At 35.3% G+C, this 20,651-nt stretch overlaps 1 protein-coding gene across 1 annotated transcript; it reads left to right on the forward strand.

Moving 5' to 3' along the window:
- Positions 1-1,037: 1,037 nt before the first annotated feature.
- Positions 1,038-19,582, forward strand: LOC150077980 (uncharacterized). Its single transcript, XM_090385513.1, has 5 exons — positions 1,038-1,133; positions 1,262-1,378; positions 3,766-3,911; positions 4,076-4,162; positions 17,528-19,582. Exons 1-5 carry the CDS (start codon positions 1,070-1,072, stop codon positions 19,283-19,285), a joined length of 2,172 nt encoding a protein of 723 aa, XP_090241639.1. The 5' UTR covers positions 1,038-1,069; the 3' UTR covers positions 19,286-19,582.
- The last annotated feature ends 1,069 nt before the right edge of the window (positions 19,583-20,651 follow it).

Raw genomic sequence — 20,651 nt, forward strand, 5'->3', positions numbered from 1 at the left:
CTGGTCGCCTTCGTCAAAATTACTGAGTAAATGCCATCAACTCTAGGAGCCTTACTTTTAGGCTCGAAAGGTTTTTCTAATAAACAGCCATCCTTAATTTCGAAATCAATAATTTCATATATCTCAGCTTCACTCGCATAGTTTCCTTGCTTCCAATAAGAAACAACCTGTTTACACTACTCAGACAACGTCATAACTGCAGCACCGTAACTCTGATATAATCAATAAAGCCGATATAACTAACTAATAACAGATATAAATAATATGGCCGATATAACTTCGGCCATATAAATAATATGGCCGAAGACGCTAACGCGCTATAAAACCAGAAACCAACCAAAATCCATACAGCTCTTCCTGGTCATCTTAGGAATTCATGTACCCACTTTGTGCGACTTTCTGTATTACATACTGCCTAAACTGTCATGGGTGTTCAGCAGGCTTATTTGTCTTTATTGCAATCGCAAGCTTCTCCATGCATATCCTTCCTTGGATTAAGATACGAGATACCACCACCCGCCGATTATTAACTGCCAACCAGAAGAAGTGGCGAGTAATCTATCTTCAAATTTTATCATCGGTCATTTAATTTTCCATTGATTCTCCCCCTCTCTATATGACGTGTAAGTTACTAAAACTGTTGAAAACAGTTTAAATAATTTTTAATAAATTAATCGAAAAGTTACTGTTTTCAATAAGTAGACTTTCTTAAATGTGTTTATTTCATGCCAAAGTTGTTCCATCTAATTTCTATTATTTTTTGATTATTCGCTTATTTCTCCGTGTTTTTTTAATCCAATTGTTTCAATGAAGGTTTCGGTATAACATCTATATTCGCTAAGCTCCATAAGTAGTTATTAATATTCTCATACTATTGACAATTTACAGTTCAGTCAGGTGTTATCGTGATAAACCATAATGAATACGTCAATAAATGACGTAGTCATTAAATGGAAATATTGCAAAACTTTACACATGTACCAGTTCTTTATTCGTTAAATAAAGAGTTATTAATCGTAATATGCGATTCATATATCACAAATTTTACGTATATTCGACTGTATCGGCAATGAGGAAAGTCGCAATCACTGCCTTCTTGGCAGCATTTCTAGCTGTCGGATCTAGAGCGCAGAGTAAGTATTTCAGTAAATTTAAAGTCTACTTTATTTCTTTTTATTGACAAAGTTGTCTTTCCGATTAGAAAATATTAATTTCTAATATGTTTTAATATTTTGCATCTTTGATTTGTTTTTGAATTTAGCGAGGCAGCGGCTGTCAGTTTTGACGGAAAATATTACTATTGATAACTGCTTTTTAACGGAGGAAAATCGTTGTCCAATTGCTGCAGGAAGTACCGTTACAGTTTGCATTAAATTAGGTAAGGATCTTTTATTACGAATCATTAGAAAATCGCGAATTTTTCTAGCAAAAGTTATTGCCAAAAATCAATTTCAGTAGAAATAGCTAAAATGTTCTTTAATAAATTATGATTTATTTACTTTTGAAGAACACTGTGAATTAATTTATTTGTTTGATAGACTGCGAGCATTTCAACAAACTCTTGTTATCATGGGTCGTTTTTTCTCTCGTATTATTTCAGCCATATTATAATTATACGTATAACGTTAAGGTTTGAAGAGACAACTGAGACTCGTGCTGTCCTTTCAGCTGTGGCGTAGCAAATGATTTATATTTTCTTACGGGAGAAATTTTCCGATTCAAACTATATGAAAAGAGAGATCAAATTTCGTTATTTTGACCTTTTTATTCAGTTCCTGTTTATATACATCTCTTTAACTTAACACTGACGTGTCCATGAAATGATGAGGAGATGGTCTTTATAAATGCGGTAAATCCCTTGTACCCATCCACTCTACAAGCCTGCTACTAACTTCTTTCAATAAAAATTTCAGCGCCAGTTGCAAACGGTGTTTGCATACATTGTAAAAGTTAATTAGTTTTAAAAATCAGTAAATTAATCAGGTAAATTTATTGTTAATTAAAACCAAATAAGCGACAAGAAAGTGAGACATAATTTGAACGAATTTTGTTGTTAATTTAATTTATATTTTCTATGTTTTTTGCGCAGTTTTTTTTTTTTTGTGAAAATGCGCTAATTATTATGGAAAAGACTATCAGTTTATTTTAAAAATTATTTTGACATTTTTTGTGCTTGGAAACGAAGCCAAAATTTAAAAAGAAACTGAGAAGAAATCCTCTTTTATCCTGACGTGGGAGACTGAGGAATTTTTCTCAATTATGTTAAAATAAAACGATTGTCACTTATTTAGATGTTTTGTTTTCCTAGTTGAGTCTAATCTGCATACAGTATTTAGTATACATATTTGGCTTGGCTGGACTTGGAAAACAAAACAAAACTTCTGAGTGGGGTGGGGGAGTGTCCTGATGGAGTTATATGCTTCTTTTCTCTTATAAGATGAGAGAGCACTCATATTATAAGCACCCGTTTAAAACTCGTATTAATATATATAAACAGAATTTGCAGTAGTGAAAAAGGTAGGGAGAGATTGTTCGATGCCGATATATATATATATATATATATATATATATATATCGGCATCTATATGTATATATCGGCATCGGCAACTGCAATAATATATATATATATATATATATATATATATATATATATATATATATATATATATATATATATATATATATATATTATTGCAGTTTGCTACTCGAAGAAGGATGAAACATGTTTCATTATTCATTTGAAAGGAATAAAACGTAGTCCCATCAGCTCTACTAAGGACATGTTTTTCGTCAAACTAACACGTGATCCAGGTTTTATTTATGTGTTGTTGAGCACTCCGTTTTGCATTGCTGTCATGTATTTTAAAGCAAACTGCGCCGCTGAAATATTTTGTAATTTCCTCATCATTATATATGCTCACTCAACTGTAAATACGTGTGCTTACTTCGACCGCATATACTTTCAGATTTTCGAAAACATGGATTGAATTTTTGCGAATTTGAAACTGTTTTAACTCCCCCCGAAGTGGCCCGTATCTAAAACATTCTTTTTATTTATTTAAAAAAGGCAGTGTGTGAACACAATGAGTACACAATCAGCCTTTTATTTCTTTCCACCAAATAGTTGAATCGGTTGTGAAATGTGTTTTCGTATTCGTGTCTGCATGTGGTGCACGTGTTCCTTTATTACTACACAGTGCTCTTCCAGAATAAAATTAGCAGCTACCAATACACAGTAAGTCGGTAAAATTTTCACCACACCAAAAGTGCTTTTAATTTAAAAAAATAGAACTAAATTTTCATTTCAAAGATATCATCTATAAGGCAGACATAATTATGCGATTTGCTGAAGGCCACTGCGTCACAGCATATTAAGCCCACGTGTCACTGTATTAAAATGCTCGAACATGGAAACCTAGACACAGCCTAACACCATAAATTTCAGCTCGAGTGCCGCGCTATTTGCAAACTTTAATTTCGATTAAGATGACATCGTTGAAGATTATTGGTTAAAAAGTAATACCAAGTTTAAATAAAGAAAGAACTATTATGCGCCAGATCAGTGTTTTCCAAACATTTTGGACACGTACAAGCTACGCATGTGCCAAAAATAATTTGAAATCCCACGCAAAATTTTGTAACTATTCGACTTTTCAAACGAGACTTTGTATATTACGAAGTATAATACAAAGTCTAGTTGTATGATAGAGAGAAAAGGTAAGTTCCGAGATTGCTGTTCAACTACCTCTGTTTTTGCACTTTCAGGTGTATACAATATTCCCTTCGAATCCATACAACAAATGCGTGCAGTCGTACGAATTGGATTATTCAGAGACAGACTCACTCCATGCATACGTCCACAATGCAAGTGTACGATTTCATCGGAATTTACATATCCTTTTCCTTGCTATGTAAGTAACTGAATAAGATCTGGCTCATATTATTTTAAATCTACTTCTAACGCATTTGACACGACTGAAGTTAAGTAATGTTAAGACGTTCAAATTTCTGTAGTGTTCAGTGTTTATCTCCCCAAAGTTCCAATGACGAAATTGAAACGTATTATTTATTATAGGAACCAATATCACTCGTAATACAAAATGGTCTCCTTCGTCGATTTCTCGATCGAAAGATTGGTCCATATGAATTGACGTGTGCAGTGGTAAGAAAGATTATTTTATAACGAGGATTGTTTTTAATCAGTGAAAATCATTATTATTCGTTAGTGAATAATACAATACAATTTATTTTTATCAAGAGAATTTGTTTACAATGAAGGAACTTCATTAAAAGAATGAAGTTAAGAAAAGTAAATTTCTTGAAAACAAGTTGTAATTCTTCATTTACAACAGTTTTTCCATACAAATTTGTTAATTAACAGAAAAGATAATTAAATCACAACACAGTACATTCCGCGCTGCAAACTGAGATAGCAATTTATCTGCATAGCAATTCTAATCTACAGTATCAATGAGTATCAAAAATCTTCTTATTAGAAATTTTAATTTGGAGATGGGATAACTTCTCCTGAGCTTCAAATCAACACTAGCCAACATGTTGTTTATTATATTCATTGTGTGCCTATTTCCAAATCTATTTAGTACCCTAGGGTGTGGCAAAACAATTGCTTTTGGGTTCCTTAAATTATGTGAGACATTTCTTTGCAGATTCCACTCTTCAAAAATAGTGTTAAGATTCTTCAAGAATAAATTTAACTTCAGTTTTTGAATTGGATAAAGTATTTTATATTTTAACAAAACTTGCCTTCTCTTATTCAGGTCATTCCAAGAGTTTGTCCCCATTAAAAGTCTCAAAATCTTGTTAATTAAGTTGTTTATTACCCTTATTTCAGTTATATTTGCTCGTGCCCATACATTTACTAAATAATTGAGTTGGGAGTCCACTAATGCAAAATATAAAGTAACTTTTTTTCTAAGATTTAACTTATTGTTAATGTAGTAAAAAAAGTACACATAAAATCTCATTCTTTTATACAGATTTGTTATATGCATTGCCCAACTTAGACTGTAGTCAATCGATAACCCAAGGTAACAATGATTTGAAACTTCTTCCACAGTTAGACATTTGCAATTCTTGAAATTCTGATCATGTAGGCATTCATGTTCATGTAATTTAATAGACGGATGTATGTCCACGGTTTGATGAGGAGGTCTAATTACCAAGAATTTTGTTTTTTCAAAGCTGAATGCTAATTTATTGTCACGCAACCAATTTTGTAAATGGATTACATCCTGCTGTAAATCTTTTGCCATTTTTGTCATGTTCTTTCCAATTGTATATAAGATTATATCATCTGCATAATTTTTTATAAAGGAGTTCTTTATTACTTCGAATATGACATTTATATAGATGTTGAACATGATTGGTCCAGCATGAATGCCCTGAGGTACTCCCCTCTTTACATTATAAGATTTTCCCTTTGTATTTTCTACTTCAACTGTTACTTTTCTTTTGGTTAAATAAGATGCTAAGAATTGATCGATTCTTCCCCTAATACCATATTTCAGTAATTTTTGTTACAATATCGGGATGTAAATTAAGTCATATGCTTTGGTCAAATCTATAAATAAAATCATTATGAAGTTATTGTTGTTTAAATGTAAATTAAAAGGGTCTACTAAATTCTCTAATAATGTCTGTGTGCTCTTGCCCTTCTGATATGAGAATAGAGATTTGTTTAACAGTCCATATTGATGTAAATATTTGCTTATATGGGAAAAAATATAATTTTATATTTTCTTATTTATAACTGACTGTATTGTTATTGGTCTATAACTGCAAAAGTCATCTAGTGTCCCTTTTTTATATATAGGAATTACCTTAAATGAAAGTAAATGTGTAGGATAGCTTCCTGACTCTAACATGCGTGCTATAAGCTCCACAAAGAGAACAGAGAACCGTTCTTTATTTCTCTTTACTTCGGTTACTTAAATACAGTCAAGCCCTTAAGATGTCTTGTTCTTTAACTGTTCTATAATCTTAACAGTCTCAGTATATTGTGGAGTTAAGACTACACAAGAGTTCACTATCTGAGGAAGACTATCTTGTTGATTAAAGGAATTTTGGCAATAATGTAAATTATATCTGTTGAGATCTAATACAGCTTTGGCAAACCTATTTGCAGCCTCATATTGTTTGTTTGTACCAGAAAGCTGCTCAAGTAGTGTTTTGATTTGATTTCCCCTTGATAATTTCTTCCTTGTACGTAACAGGTTATTTATAATGTTCCATTTATCCTTTTGAGTTATCTGCTTATCCATAAAAAGTTGATTCTAATAAGTATATTTTTGTTTTCTAATCATACCTGTAAATTTATTTCTGAGTGTTTTATAATTGTGATAATGTTCTATTTTTGCTTTGTACCATTAATTCTTCTATTTCGTTAGTCATCCATGGTTTCTTAAGCTTAATCCTGCTACTCCTAGAATTTATGTTGCAAGCTGAGTGATTTACTTTTCTCTTCGTATTTAACCTTGAATTGTTTATCATTTGTATTATCTTATTTGAAAAGACATTTACATTTGTTGTGTATGATATTTGCTCTTGTATTAACATATTATCTATGTTCTGTTTCAGTTTAGCTGTTGATAAATAATTTTATCTTATTTTTCTTCATAACATTTGTTAATTTTATATCTTCAGATGGATGTTGTTTTGAGTACATATCCACTATTAGTATACATGTTCTGTGATCTGAAAATCGATTTAATAGTATGTAAGAATTAGCATACTTCAACTTTATATTTGTTATAAGGTGATCTAAACAAGAGCTTACTGTTCTATCTCCCTCCATCCTTTGTTGCCTAGTTATTTCAAATAAGGTATGTTTATGTTAAAATCCATAATTGTTTAAGATTGCAGAGTATCTGAGTGTTACATTTTATGTTTCATCGGTTACTAAATTGATATTGAAGTCTCCTGCTAGTATGGTCTTATCAGCCTGTATGTCATCCCATTGCAACATTATGTTATCTAATTCTATTAGGAGGCTGTTTTTAGAATCTGATGGTGGCCTATAAAAAGCGAAAATCATGAATGTGTTTTCTGGATCTTCTCCTAATAATTTGACACAGCAGTTTTCACAAGACTGAATTAAGTGGTGAACCTGTATTGCCTTAAAGCATGTTCTATAGTATATTATTATTCCTCCAACCCTTCTCAATTCTCTCAACATGTAGACCTTGTCATAACCTTGTATGCTATAATTAGAAATTTCATCACTTTTTAGTTAACCTCTGTCAAAACTATACATGAAATATATTCTCTCATTGCATTTATATATTGCAAGAAGTTAAACCAATTTTTTTTTAGTGACCTGATATTTAAACGTACCAGAAAGAACTGATTTTTATCAATTATAGGAGCTTGAATATTCGGATTATTTAAAAAATGTAAAGGTGAATTAAAAATCTGTGATTCCTCAAAAAGCATACCTGATGTCTTAATTTTATCTTAGATCTAGATTTCAAGAAATTTCAATTATGCACAATTAAAGAGTCTATTTTATATACTGCAGATCCTTTGAACTCAAAATTCTAATGGCTCTTGAAGATTATTGTTCTTCACATAATCCTTCCATGTTTTAACTATAACAATTTGATTTTTAACTGTGAGTTTTTACTGATTGTTTTTTTTTCCAAAACAACTGCTTGAGGTTAATTCTTAAGTGGTCATTTATGAAGATTGGAACATTGCTATTGTTCTGATAGACACCGTTTGACGTTAGTCGGATCTCCTTTGCCTTTCTAATCCATTTTTCCTTTACCACATGAATTGAAATTTTCACAATTAGTGTAGGCTTGTCATTTGTTTTCTTATTGTTAGGTATGTAATAGTGTACTACCTTCTTTATTGTGCTGTAGCTTCAATGCAAGTCCTAGTTGCTGTATAACAATATCTTGGCCTGCTCATCCAGTTAAACCTACTATTTCTACATTATTTGCTAACAATTGTAAGCTATATTGAGTCAATCCCTAAGTTAAGTAAGTCGGAATTTTCCTCATTTTGCTTGAATAAAGCTTCCAGATCCACAATTCTTTTGCTGAAAATTCTTCCGCCGAGTAGGAAATTTCACTTCTTTCTTCCTTCTCTTCTTTCCTGAACAATATACACCTCCACTGCTGTTTCTTTTGTTTCGCCATCCTTTTATAGGTTGCTTCTTTCAATGAGCATCGATAATGATACCCATTGTTTCAGCCATGACATATCACCTCTAGCACGTGCAGCGGTAGGTTACACTTTTTGCATATACTGTGACTCATGTTTGCAAACTTTGGAGTAGTTAGTTTTAACACAAGACGTTTCAGATATTGCAGTTGCACGAAATAAACAACAAAAGAAAGAATTTAATAACTTACAAATGGCAAAGATTTCCAATTTACTCTAAGAGCGCTAATACAGTAGACATGCTTACTCTTAGCCCTCTAGCGGCCGAATATTAATAATAATAATAATACCATATTTATTGGTCTCCATCAAGTACATTACATCACAAACTCATTAAGGATTGTAGAATTCTTACCAACAAGTTATTGTTATACAATTGCTCAAACACAAATTTGACTATACAATTCTCAATCTATTAATAATAACAATAATAATAATTATTATTATTATTAATTTTTAGAGTTGAAATTCATATTTTTACTTTTGAATGGCCGTATTCGATAACATCGGAATGCTTTTGAAATTTGTATATGTAAGTTTATAACTCCTTTTTCTCGACTTTCCCTGTGCTTTTGCGAATGATGGATTCACTCCCACAGGTGTCCGCCATAAGAATATATTATTTTGATACATTCACTTATATATTAAAATATTTTAACATTTATTCCTGTCAGAAATACGAAACGTGATAGAGCATATGAATGTCTAGGTTAGGTTAGTAACGATATAATTTTACAATCGATGCGAAACCTTCCATTTCTTAGTTTAAGATACTTTGATAACTAGCGTACAATTCTTTCTTAATTATCACAGCTAAATAATTGCATGAAATAAATTTATTTTTAATTTTTTTTATAAATCTACGTGATTTCGTGAAGCATTTTTCAGTTTATTGATCTTTCATTTTTTGCCCTTTTTTAAAAAGATCGATGGAAATCGCTTTGGTAAAAATTTTTCGAGAATTTTGTTTTTTACCAAACAGAACGATTAATTAATATACTGCTTATCACTGAAATTGATTCACCTAGAAAGAATCTACGGATTTGCTTGACATTTGGCAGCGATAACTGTTAAGTGTATGAACATGAACGAGTAGCATGCCAAGCATATTGGCACAGCAGAACGCTCAGTTTTCTACCCCTTACATCGAATTTTGGAGAAGCTATATAAAAACACATAACCCATAAACATTAGCAGGTAAAAAAAAAACAAAGCGGTGAGCTCAAGTGTGTGCAATACCTTTAACACGCGCAAGGCAACTGTTTTACAATTGATCGACTTTGAAAAGGATCGCTTCGTTGGGTTTTCTGACACTAGATGCTCACCATGGCAAATCACCGCTTGTATAGATCGTGATGAACGAAAGGTTGGACGAATGTTATGGCAATACTGGTACAGAAAGGGTATTGGACGAATCGTCAGGGTCCTAGTGGAACCTGACGTTTGGAATCAAAAGAACGTCAGAATGGGAGGATCCGTTCAACGTCGTAATGCTGTCACCTGCCTGCGCTTGTCACGGATATGATTACCAAATGATTGCGCGAAGTTGGGTTGCATTCTTGCCGTCCCCATCTTCGTCTGACTCGAATTACCATTCCATCGTCATCACCTTCTACTGTGGTGCAGGCAGAGAATTGCTTGAGGAAAAGAGGGGTATCGTTTCGCATTTAGTGATAAATCACGTTTATGTTTGGGATCCAGTATGACTAGAGGCACACACAAGAGATAAAGATTATCCAGGCTACAAAGAGGAGGGCATATCAGGAATACATTGGGAATCATAAAATGGGAACCAGCAGTTAAAGCCGTTCTCGTCTGGTCGTCATTGATGGCACGTTGAAGGCAAGACGTTATGTTGAAATCCTTCTAAGACCAGTGCTTCTGCCTTTCTATACTTCTCCCCAAAATCTATTTTTCTAGCAGAACACTGGTTGGCCACATATACCTCTCATATCCTAAACCGTACCTACGCGATGTAAACAAGTTCCTTGTCCTGCACGTTCGCCAGATGTTATCACCCATCGAACGCATTTATATCAATGATATCTTCCTCTCATCCTGCTACCTCTATTATCCAACTTAGAGTAAAAGTGCATGAAGCATGACTCAGTGTTCAACAAGATAACATTCGACACCTTTTCAACTCCCTAACACTATATATGATTATTTGTATTGCTATTCATTGGGGCCATGCTTCTTATTAATGTTTGCTAGAATTTTTTAAGTAATTATTGCTGAATTGATACTCATATTTTGTCTACACTTATCGTTTAGATCTCACTCCACTTATTTCGAGCTCAAAGCATGTACGCTTTTCAATGACGATCAATGTATTTGAGAAAAATGACTTGCCTACATGAAAATTTGACGTTTACTAAATACGAGTTAAAAACGTACAACTGTAATCAAGAATAAAGTTAGATTAGGCTATATCATAAAAACCAAGAAATCACTTACAAAAGCGATGTACATTGTCATCCTACGGTTATGGGGATACTTCATCCGTGCTAAATAATGGTTAATTCCAAAAGTAACCATACACACAGAGATTGATAAACAGACTGAGAACATAGTGAGCTCTGGGAAGAGAAGCAAGAAAGCAGAAGATAAGGAAAAGGTTTGGAAATTGTTCAGAAAACTAAAACAACTTAATTCAGACCGCCAATATCAAGCACTAAATGGAAAAGAAGACTTTCCTCAACCAGGAATGCCAGAAAATTAAGGCAGGTAATAAAAAGAGGAAGAACAAGGGATATCTTCAAACAATCAGAGAAATTGCAAGGAAATTGAGACTAAAAGTCTTAAAGAACAAACACGGAAAAGACATGACGAAGGTAAGAGTAGTAACAAAAAGATAGGAGACATACGTGAAAGATCTTTATAAGAGGTATTGCAATGTGAAATATATAAGAGGGACTGTAACGTGAGAGAATCATTTATAAGCAAAGATTTTACTGAGGAACCAGTGGTGCTGAAAAGTGAAGTTCTGTGGATGAACCAGATGGCAAAGAGGAAATCACCAGGAAACAGAAGGGATACCTATTGATCTTTTAAAGGAAATGATGCGATTAGAACTCTGACAGTTTTATGTCAACATATGGGGATCGCATTGACTAAGGAATGGAAAAGACCGGTATATATCCCTTACCAAAAAATACGATCGCAGAGAATGTGCTAGTAATCGAACTTTTCCCCTGATTCCACATGTCAGTAAGATAAATAAATTAAATTTTCTGTTTATACTCCGGCACGACAACCAAGTCAGTAGAGTTTACAATAAATCGTCAATACAAATATTTATCGCATTTAGTAGTCACGGGCTTGAGCCCCGGTCCACTCAAGGAACGCGTGCTATGCACTCTCACTCCTGACCACTGGGCTACGTCAGGCCTGATGTTGCTGAAGATTCTACAGAAGAGACTGGATCGATTTTGAATCGATCGGGAGAGGGAACTCTCAGATGAGCAACTAGATTTAGGTGAGGCAGCGGAACATGAAATAAAATAGCAGACGTCTGATGGATAATAAAGCAAGAGAATATCAAAAAGAGGTATACTTAGGCTTCATCGACTGTAATAAGGCTTTCCACTGAGTAGACGTGCCAGATTTTGGCATGTATCGCAGAAAATGGATGCGCCGAACATATAATTCTACTTATGCAAAGTTTTTATACTGAGGCTACTTTGTGAAGACACTCTGGTGAGACAGAAGGCTTTAGCATGGGAAAGGAAATGAGACAGGTGTGCATCTTGTGTCATTATTTCTTTAATATGTGCGACAAGCACATTATGAGAATGGTTGGACTTGATGAAGAAGCAGCAGAATTGGAGATTGTAGGTCGATGCATAAATTTGAGATATGTAAATGAGGCCATTGTATTAGCTGAATATAAAGAAATGCTAAAACTTCTTAAGAGAAGCAACAGGTGGGTGCAAAGCATGGACTTGTGTTGAACCTCAAGAAGGCAATGGTAATACCAGCCGGCACGATTAAAAGATGTAGTTTTGTTCTCCTGAGTTCAAGAATTGTTAAAAATAAGCAATGTACAGCAGAGGTTATGAAAATATTAACTCTGGGAAGGAATGCTATGATCACGGAGGATAAAGAAGTATCATTACCAACTATGATCAGAATAGTTCGAACACGAATTTTTCCTGTGGTAATGTATGTGTGTTGAAGGCTACTCAGGATACCTTCTACGGCAAGGAAAATCTTGCCATCCAAAACCAGTCGCTGGGTCCTGGATAAAATAATGCTTGTCTGTTCTATTAAGGCCGTGATAGTCAAGCAGAAGCTATTCTACTTCAGCCATGTGATTCGTGCAAAACATTTCTTGGGGAAGGCGATTATACTTGCGAAGACGGAAGGAAGGCGATATTTAAGATGAATAGATGAGATTGAAAACACCACTGGGACATTTTACAGGAACTCCGAAATACAACAGAGTAAAAGGGAGTGCGCTTGTCCATAGAGCCACTAGGAGTCGAAACTGACTCGATGGGTCGTGATGGCAACAACACAAATAGAAACTAAAGTAGGCAAGGAAAAAAAAAAGGTGGCCCAAGACCACTCATTTAACTTTCTATTTCGCGTTGGAAGAGAAGGAATATTAAGTGACTTTGTGCTACCTATTGTTCTTCTCTCTGCTATAGTGGCAGCAGCTCCAATCAACATGAAACTTTTCTGAGCCAAAAAGATCTCTGCTCAGTAAAACACCGATATGAAGACTCAAATCAATGAGCCTGCCATTTCAGTCCAGAGACAATTTTGAATCGAACTGAAGACATTTTGAATGTTTTAGAATGACAGTTGAGATCCAATAGCATACTTATTAGCATATATGCTTAAGCGCTTGTTGTCTTCACTATGTCTATCCATCTGCCCTTTAATCATTCTGTCTTTCTGCATAACAACAGTCAATAACAACAGGTGACAGTCAATACTATGAAATATTCAGCCAACTCCTCAAAGAAGTGAAAATGCTCATATTAAACTTTTACAATATGTATACAGAGTCAGTTCAGTATAGTCTGCTTACTCACAGATATATCAAACCATTCTGGAATTACACGAGTCATAAGAATATAACCAATAGGAAGTTACAACTCCATAACGCAGATGGAATTCTCTTATCGGACGAATTCAGTATTGCTGAAGAGTTTGCCAAACATTTTTCCAGAATTCAAACGAATGATACATTGAGACCTGCCTCATTTCCTGACTTCACACCTGTTAAAGATGATATTCTCATCAACATCTTTATCACAGATGAAGATTTAAAGTCAGAATTAAAAAGATCGACAAATGACTATACTAGAGGTCCAGATAACATTCCTCGCCTATTTTGGAAAATGACTGTCGCTACCTTAAAACCCCTCATACTGCGGATATTCAACTTGTCTCTCAGGCTGGGGAAATATCCTAAGAATTTTAAGCAGGTCAATACAGTTCCTATTTTCAAAAAAATGTGATAAAAATGATGTACCTGATTACAGACCCATATCCTTGCAAAACAGCCTGGCTAAACTCTTCTACAAAGCAGTACACAAACATCTCTTCAAATTCTTCAGGCCTTTCATTGATCAGAATCAACATGGTTTCTGCAGTGGTAAGTCAGTTGTCACGAATTTGCTTCCTTTCTGGAAATACACCTCTGAAGTTCTTGTTAACCACCTTCAAATTGATGCAGTCTACACAGACATATCTAAGGCATTTGATAAAGTCCCGCACGAACAACTTCCGGAAAAACTTAAGCTATATGGTATCCGTGACCCTTTGCTCTCATGGCTACGCAGCTATATTACGCATCGTTCCTTGAGCGTTATCATGAATCAAGCGAACTCAGACTGTTTTATACCACTAAGTGGAGTACGACAAGGCTCCCACTTAGGTCCTCTTCTTTTCGTAAATGATCTTCCTTCTTTCATCTACACCTCCAATGTTCAAGTTGCTCTCTATGCAGGTGATCTTAATATCTACTCAGCAGTGAAGGAGATTACCGATTCTCAACAGCTTCAATGTGCTCTCAATAAATTCTCTCTGTGGCTATCTCTGAATGGCTTGTCTGCTAACCCCTCGAAGTGCCATGTAATCTCTTTTTCATCCTGCAGATCTCTGATCTAATAAATACGGAGTACACTATTAACAATGTGATCATCGAAAGGTGTTAACGAGTTAACGACTTGGGGATTCTCTTCTCCAGCAGTGCTAAATTCGATGCCCATGTCCTTAAAATCACCAGCAAAACATTCAAAACACTGGGATTTATCAAACGGAACACCTACAAGTTCAAAAACTGCAGATATGCTGTCATCCTTTATAAAACTATAGTTCTCCCAATTCTTGAATTCAGCTGACCCATCTGGAATCCTCACACGAAAACTTTAATTAAGAAAATTGAAGCAGTCCAAAAAAATTTTGTCCGTTACCTTACATTCCGTAATCCTCTATTTTATCATACAGTGTACTATGAACCGTTGTGTGATTATTTTCATCTGAGGCCTCTGTGCACTAGAAAAGTTATTGCTGGCATCACCCTTATAGCCAAAGTAGTCACTGGACGAAGCATCTGATATCCTTAGTAAAATAAACTTCAATGCTCCTTGTAGACAAGTTAGGAACCTTACACTGTTTCGCCTTGACTCTGCCACCACGGACTTTATGAAGTTTAGTCCACTGAACAGAATCAGCAAATGACTCTCATTGATTTCTTTGACAACTCCCAGTCACTGATGAAATCCATCCACAATTTTGCCTCTTCTCTTCAAATGCAAAATGACTAGCTGTCATTTAATTATTGTAGTTTATTATTATTATTATTATTATTTGTTTTATTATTTTTCTATTCTCTAACTGATTAATTATTACTTGTTTTACCGGTAACTTAACTTAATGGAATCCTCTTTTGTACATGTGATTTTAATGTTTGAATCTATATCAATGTTTATCTTCCTGTTGGATCTCTTATTATTGTTATTATGTTTATTGTTCTGATCTCAGATACACTGTTAATGGTTAGCTATTGTGTATCTTGTTATTAATAAAAATAAAATAAAATAAAACTAAAACCAACTGTAACAACTGGACTCTTAGTGGACGAATTACCACGAATATTTTTATTTGGTTCATGAAGAAAGATTTGTCGAGCTAAGCCACATTTTATTCAAATCAGAAAAATAAAAATTCGACAGTTATTATTTCTTTGTTCAAGATAAACTGCGTTAAAAAGGAGTTTTAATGAAGTATATTATTAGCTTTAGACAGCCCATACTGTCCTCGTGGACAGCATATGTCGCCCTCCCCACACCGGGTGGAAAATACCTGAGTTCGAATCCCGTCGATGACGGGGGGTAATTTTTATGGGTCTTTTTCACAGCGTGGCTGAGTTAGTCGGTCTCAGGCGAGGGTAGCATGGTTTTTCTCCCGGAAACTCTGGTGTTTCGTGCAACAATAAAACAAAAAATCAGTTGTGCAAAAATAATTACTTATGTTGCGAGCATAGCATCATTCGACACTTACAAATGTTCCAAATTCAATACGAGTCTCCCATCTTTGCTGAGCAAATTAGCTGATTCTCGGTATTTATTTATTATTATTATTATTTTTTTAACGAAGCTAGTGTGGCCTTTGTACATCAGTAGCGCGTTCCGTCACGCATAAGGGTTCTTTATAATTTATGTTCCGACAATCTGAGGCAACTTTCGCCATTAGGAAAGAGTGAACTTTTCTTAGGATGTGGAAGCTGCTAGGTGAAAATACATTTTGCGAGGTAATTATTATTACATGAACATGCCCCAGCGCGTGCAATGTAAAGTAAAAGCTCTGCGATTGAGACATTTAAAAAAAAAAAATAGTTTCAAACTATATTATCCTATCAGAAGTCGCGGGACACTGGTAGTTATGAATAAAACATGCAGTTAGAAAATAACAGTTATCTTTGATCGTAATCATTGCTTGTGACACGCCTTGGAAGCTTTCTACTAATTTCTGGTAAAAAGCTAGTAGTATTGTCCTTTCGTCCTCATTCAAAGATTTCGGCAGCTATAAAGGTGGGCCTTGACCTGATTCTATTTTCCAATTCACCCCAGTTGGCTTAAGGTTGCAATAATTATGATATTATTTTGTGATTGTTGGAAATATTTGTTGGGAATGTTTAATTTCTGAGAAGGCAAAAAAAGGACATTTTTCTCCACATGACATCCAACTGTCATTTCGCTGCTGAATTGTATTAGATCTTTTGTGAAGTCATAATTTCTATATTCGAGTAAATGACTTTCAAACGAACCGTTGATCATTTTTACACGCCAAAGTATTTGCATGTCTCTTGGTGGATATCGCACAATATCCAGCAGTCAGAGGGATAGATATCTCTTGGATTTTGTTAGGACAGTGGAGACTGCATTACAAATATCGAAAAAGATAACAGGAGGAAGAATTGGCCAATGAAAGCTCTATTTTGGGACAGAAGCAGGTTGCCCTTTGTGTGAGCTCTTCAAGAACATCGGGGCACATCTCTTCCATTTCTAATATTCAGGATTATTACTCATTCAACGCCGGTGATCGCAACTATTTTCGCATTGCAGATGCAGCCTTGCGTAAAGAGACTTGGTTGTCAGCGAAAACGTTCTCCCAGTTTCTAAAAATCGGTTATCTTTAATTACTGTAAATCTATTCCAATTATTGTCTGTCTCGTGGTTAGTTTTGAACCAATTAAACATCCTTTCGGTTCAAAGACAAAGATATACATGTAAAACAATGGTATAGTATAAAATAAATGGGCCATGAAACTACGCGATTATTTAATACGCGATCACGAATTACATTTTATGAAAAGAATTTCATAAATCTAGGGAAAAAATTCTTACATGCAAGGCAAATAAAGACACGGGGAAATGGAACACACTCGTTTAGGTGATTAAACAGAAGATAATGTAGAGAGAAACGGTAACGGATTTATAGAAACCAAATTTGTGTGCTACTGTACAAATACATTTAAACATGTGGGGTTGATAAAAATACCACAATGATTATATCTATATAATTTATATTTATAAAACAGAAGTTGTGTTATAAATATAAAATTTCAACACCATATTTCCATAACTTTAGTTCTACTGTATAGGGTTTTTTTTAATATTTCTTTTGCAAGAACGAAATGATGAAAGAAAAGATAATTGTTTAAATAATTAAGGGAAATAAAGTGCAGTTAAACTAAAATAATTATAGATGAACGAATTAGCTCTGATTGTTGTTGTTGTTATTATTTAATTTTTGTTTGGTTTTACAAAATAAGCAGTGGATTATATAAACAACAAATAAGAGAGCCGTTTCATTTCCACAGGCAACTTCAACAGAAGAATATTGGACTTCGACTCCGATTGGCAGATCAACGACTGAGGCATCCACTATAAGTGAGCGAACTGCAACAGATACTATTCGTACAACTGGCATACCTGGCATAAGTGAAACCACAACAACTGAAACAACTACTTTAAGTGAAACAATTCCAACGGATTCTACAACAGCATATGATATATCCATCTCAAGTGATACAACTCAACCACACTATGTCACGAGTGAATCAACTTCATCAGACTACGTCACAAGTGAATCAACTCCACCAGACTATGAAACTAGTGAATCAACTTCATCAGACTACGTCAGAAGTGAATCAACTCCACCAGATTATGTCACGACTGAATCAACTCCACCAGACAATGTCACGAGCGAAACAACTGATTATATCACGAGTGAATCAACTCCGCCAGACTATGTCACGAGTGAAACAACTCCACCAGACTATGTCACGAGTGAATCAACTCCACCAGACTACGTCACGTGTGAATCAACTCCGACGGACTATGTGACTAGTGAATCAACTCCGACGGACTATGTGACTAGTGAATCAACTCCGACGGACTATGGCACGAGTGAATCAACTCCACCAGACTACGGCACGAGTGAATCAACTCCACCAGACTATGTCACGAGTGAATCAACTCCAGACTATGTCACGAGTGAATCAACTATTCCAGACTACGGCACGAGTGAATCAACTCCACCAGACGATGTCACGAGTGAATCAACTCCAGAGTATGTCACGAGTGAGTCAACTATTCCAGACTACGGCACGAGTGAATCAACTCCACCAGACTATGTGACCAGTGAATCAACTCCACCAGACTATGTGACTAGTGAATCAACTCCTCCAGACTACGGCACGAGTGAATCAACTCCACCGGACTACGGCACGAGTGAATCAACTCCACCAGACGATGTCACGAGTGAAGCAACTCCAGAGTATGTCACGAGTGAATCAACTATTCCAGACTACGGCACGAGTGAATCAACTCCACCAGACTATGTAACCAGTGAATCAACTCCACCAGACTATGTGACCAGTGAATCAACTCCACCAGACTATGTAACCAGTGAATCAACTCCACCAGACTATGTGACTAGTGAATCAACTCCACCAGACTATGTGACTAGTGAATCAACTCCTCCAGACTACGGCACGAGTGAATCAACTCCTCCAGACTATGTGACTAGTGAATCAACTCCTCCAGACTATGTTACGAGTGAATCAACTCCGCCGGACTATGTGACTAGTGAATCAACTCCATCAGACTATGTTACGAGTGAATCAACTCCGACGGACTACGGCACAAGTGAAGCAACTCCCACAGATATCACTGAAGGAACAGAGAGTTCCACCTTTAGTGAATCAACTCCATCAGACTATGTCACGAGTGAATCAACTCTGACGGACTACGGCACAAGTGAAGCAACTCCCACAGATATCACTGAAGGAACAGAGAGTTCCACCTTTAGTGAATCGACTCCAGTCGATACTACCCCAACAACAGTGCCTTCCAACACCGAGTGGGGTGAACGATTACTGCGAAGACTGTTGAGGTATGTGAAACGTATACAGAGAGAAAATGAGCATGTGACGGAAAGTCTACACAACCTAAGGAGACTTTTAGAGAGATTGTTAGAGGAAGGGCAATGTGAAGAGACAGATTGGGAGAGAGAAGAGGAGGAAGAGGAGCAGAATGAAAGCGAGTACCAAATGGAAAACAGTGAAGCAAATTAGATATCAGAAAGTGAAACAAAATAACTGTAAACTCTTCAACAACTTTGTTTGTCACCCAGAGTGAAAGAAGTACCTCAGTGAGAAACATCTGCAACACGATCTTTCATAGACAGTCAGTACCAACTGAGAGCATCACTAAAGCTGATATTGCCACAGAGAATTCAACTCCTCTAATTTATAGACTAAATAGTCCAAATTTATCATTTTTCTTGTGATAGTTTTAAGTTGGTAAAGGAGACACTGATCAGGATCGAGTGATACCCCATTTTACCTTCAGGGCCTTAGTTATACATTATATTTGCCGAAAAAGATATTTCGAAAGATTTAAAAGAGAAAAAGAAAAAAAATTAATGAATAAAATAGAAATATATTGCCTGTTTACCTGATTAATGAAACATTAGCTAATTTTTCATTTCATGCTTACTACAGACTAAGAAATGTCCACAATTAATTTCTTATAAGAAGTTCTTACTCTATGAAGAGAAAACTTTATAGCATAAGTTCTTACTACCATCCAGCCATTTATTAACAACCAGGAGACAATCTTCTATCTTTGTATCCACCCAAGAAATACGAGAATGCATAAGAAGTCACCTTTATTATAATACATAATAATAAATAAAAGAGGTTCATAATTTTCGATAGTATCGTCCATGGTCTCAGACAAGGGATTGATATGAAATTGAGGGGAAATAAAATAAAAGGGTTTTATAACGTTAGCACGAAGCGAAATCAATAAGTCAGCCACAGAGAAAAGGAAATAAACACTACATAGAAAAATAATCTGAGAGTGGCATTTATTTTCCAAGTATTCACCAAAAACCTTTATAGACGTCTCACAGCTTTATCAAAGTCTTGAAATACGTAATTGTTTGCTGTCCAGATCAGTGACTTATATCATCTTCGTCCTCCCTATCGTCATAGAAAGTTTTGCACCAAGCTGGTGTTTAAGTTGACCAAACAAATAGAAATCGCTGAGGACGAGGGCAGAGCTTTAAGGAGTATGAAAACAGGGTTACCACACCAAGTTATTCGTGGTTTCTTGGGTTGCACATACTGTATTATCATGCAATATCAGTGCTCCACATCTCAATAACCCAGGCCAGTTTCTGTGAATTGAGTCTCTGAGTTCTTTCAGAAGTGTGCAATAATGCCACATTAATGACGCCCGGGCTTTTGAAAAAGGCAAGGAACACCTTGAAAATTCCAAAAGAAGTAACCATTATCCACCCATCTGATGGCACCTCCTTAACTTCACGTGAAAATTGTATTCTATAATGTGTTCGAATTTGAATAGGGGCATCTTTTCTCCCTCCAATGACCGAGGACAGAGTTTTCGACCATCAAGGTATTTTCTTGTTGGGTT

This window comes from Mastigoproctus giganteus, chromosome 11 (genome assembly GCF_048544385.1).
Source record: "Mastigoproctus giganteus isolate SK-2022 chromosome 11, ASM4854438v1, whole genome shotgun sequence".
Taxonomy (NCBI): domain Eukaryota; kingdom Metazoa; phylum Arthropoda; class Arachnida; order Uropygi; family Thelyphonidae; genus Mastigoproctus; species Mastigoproctus giganteus.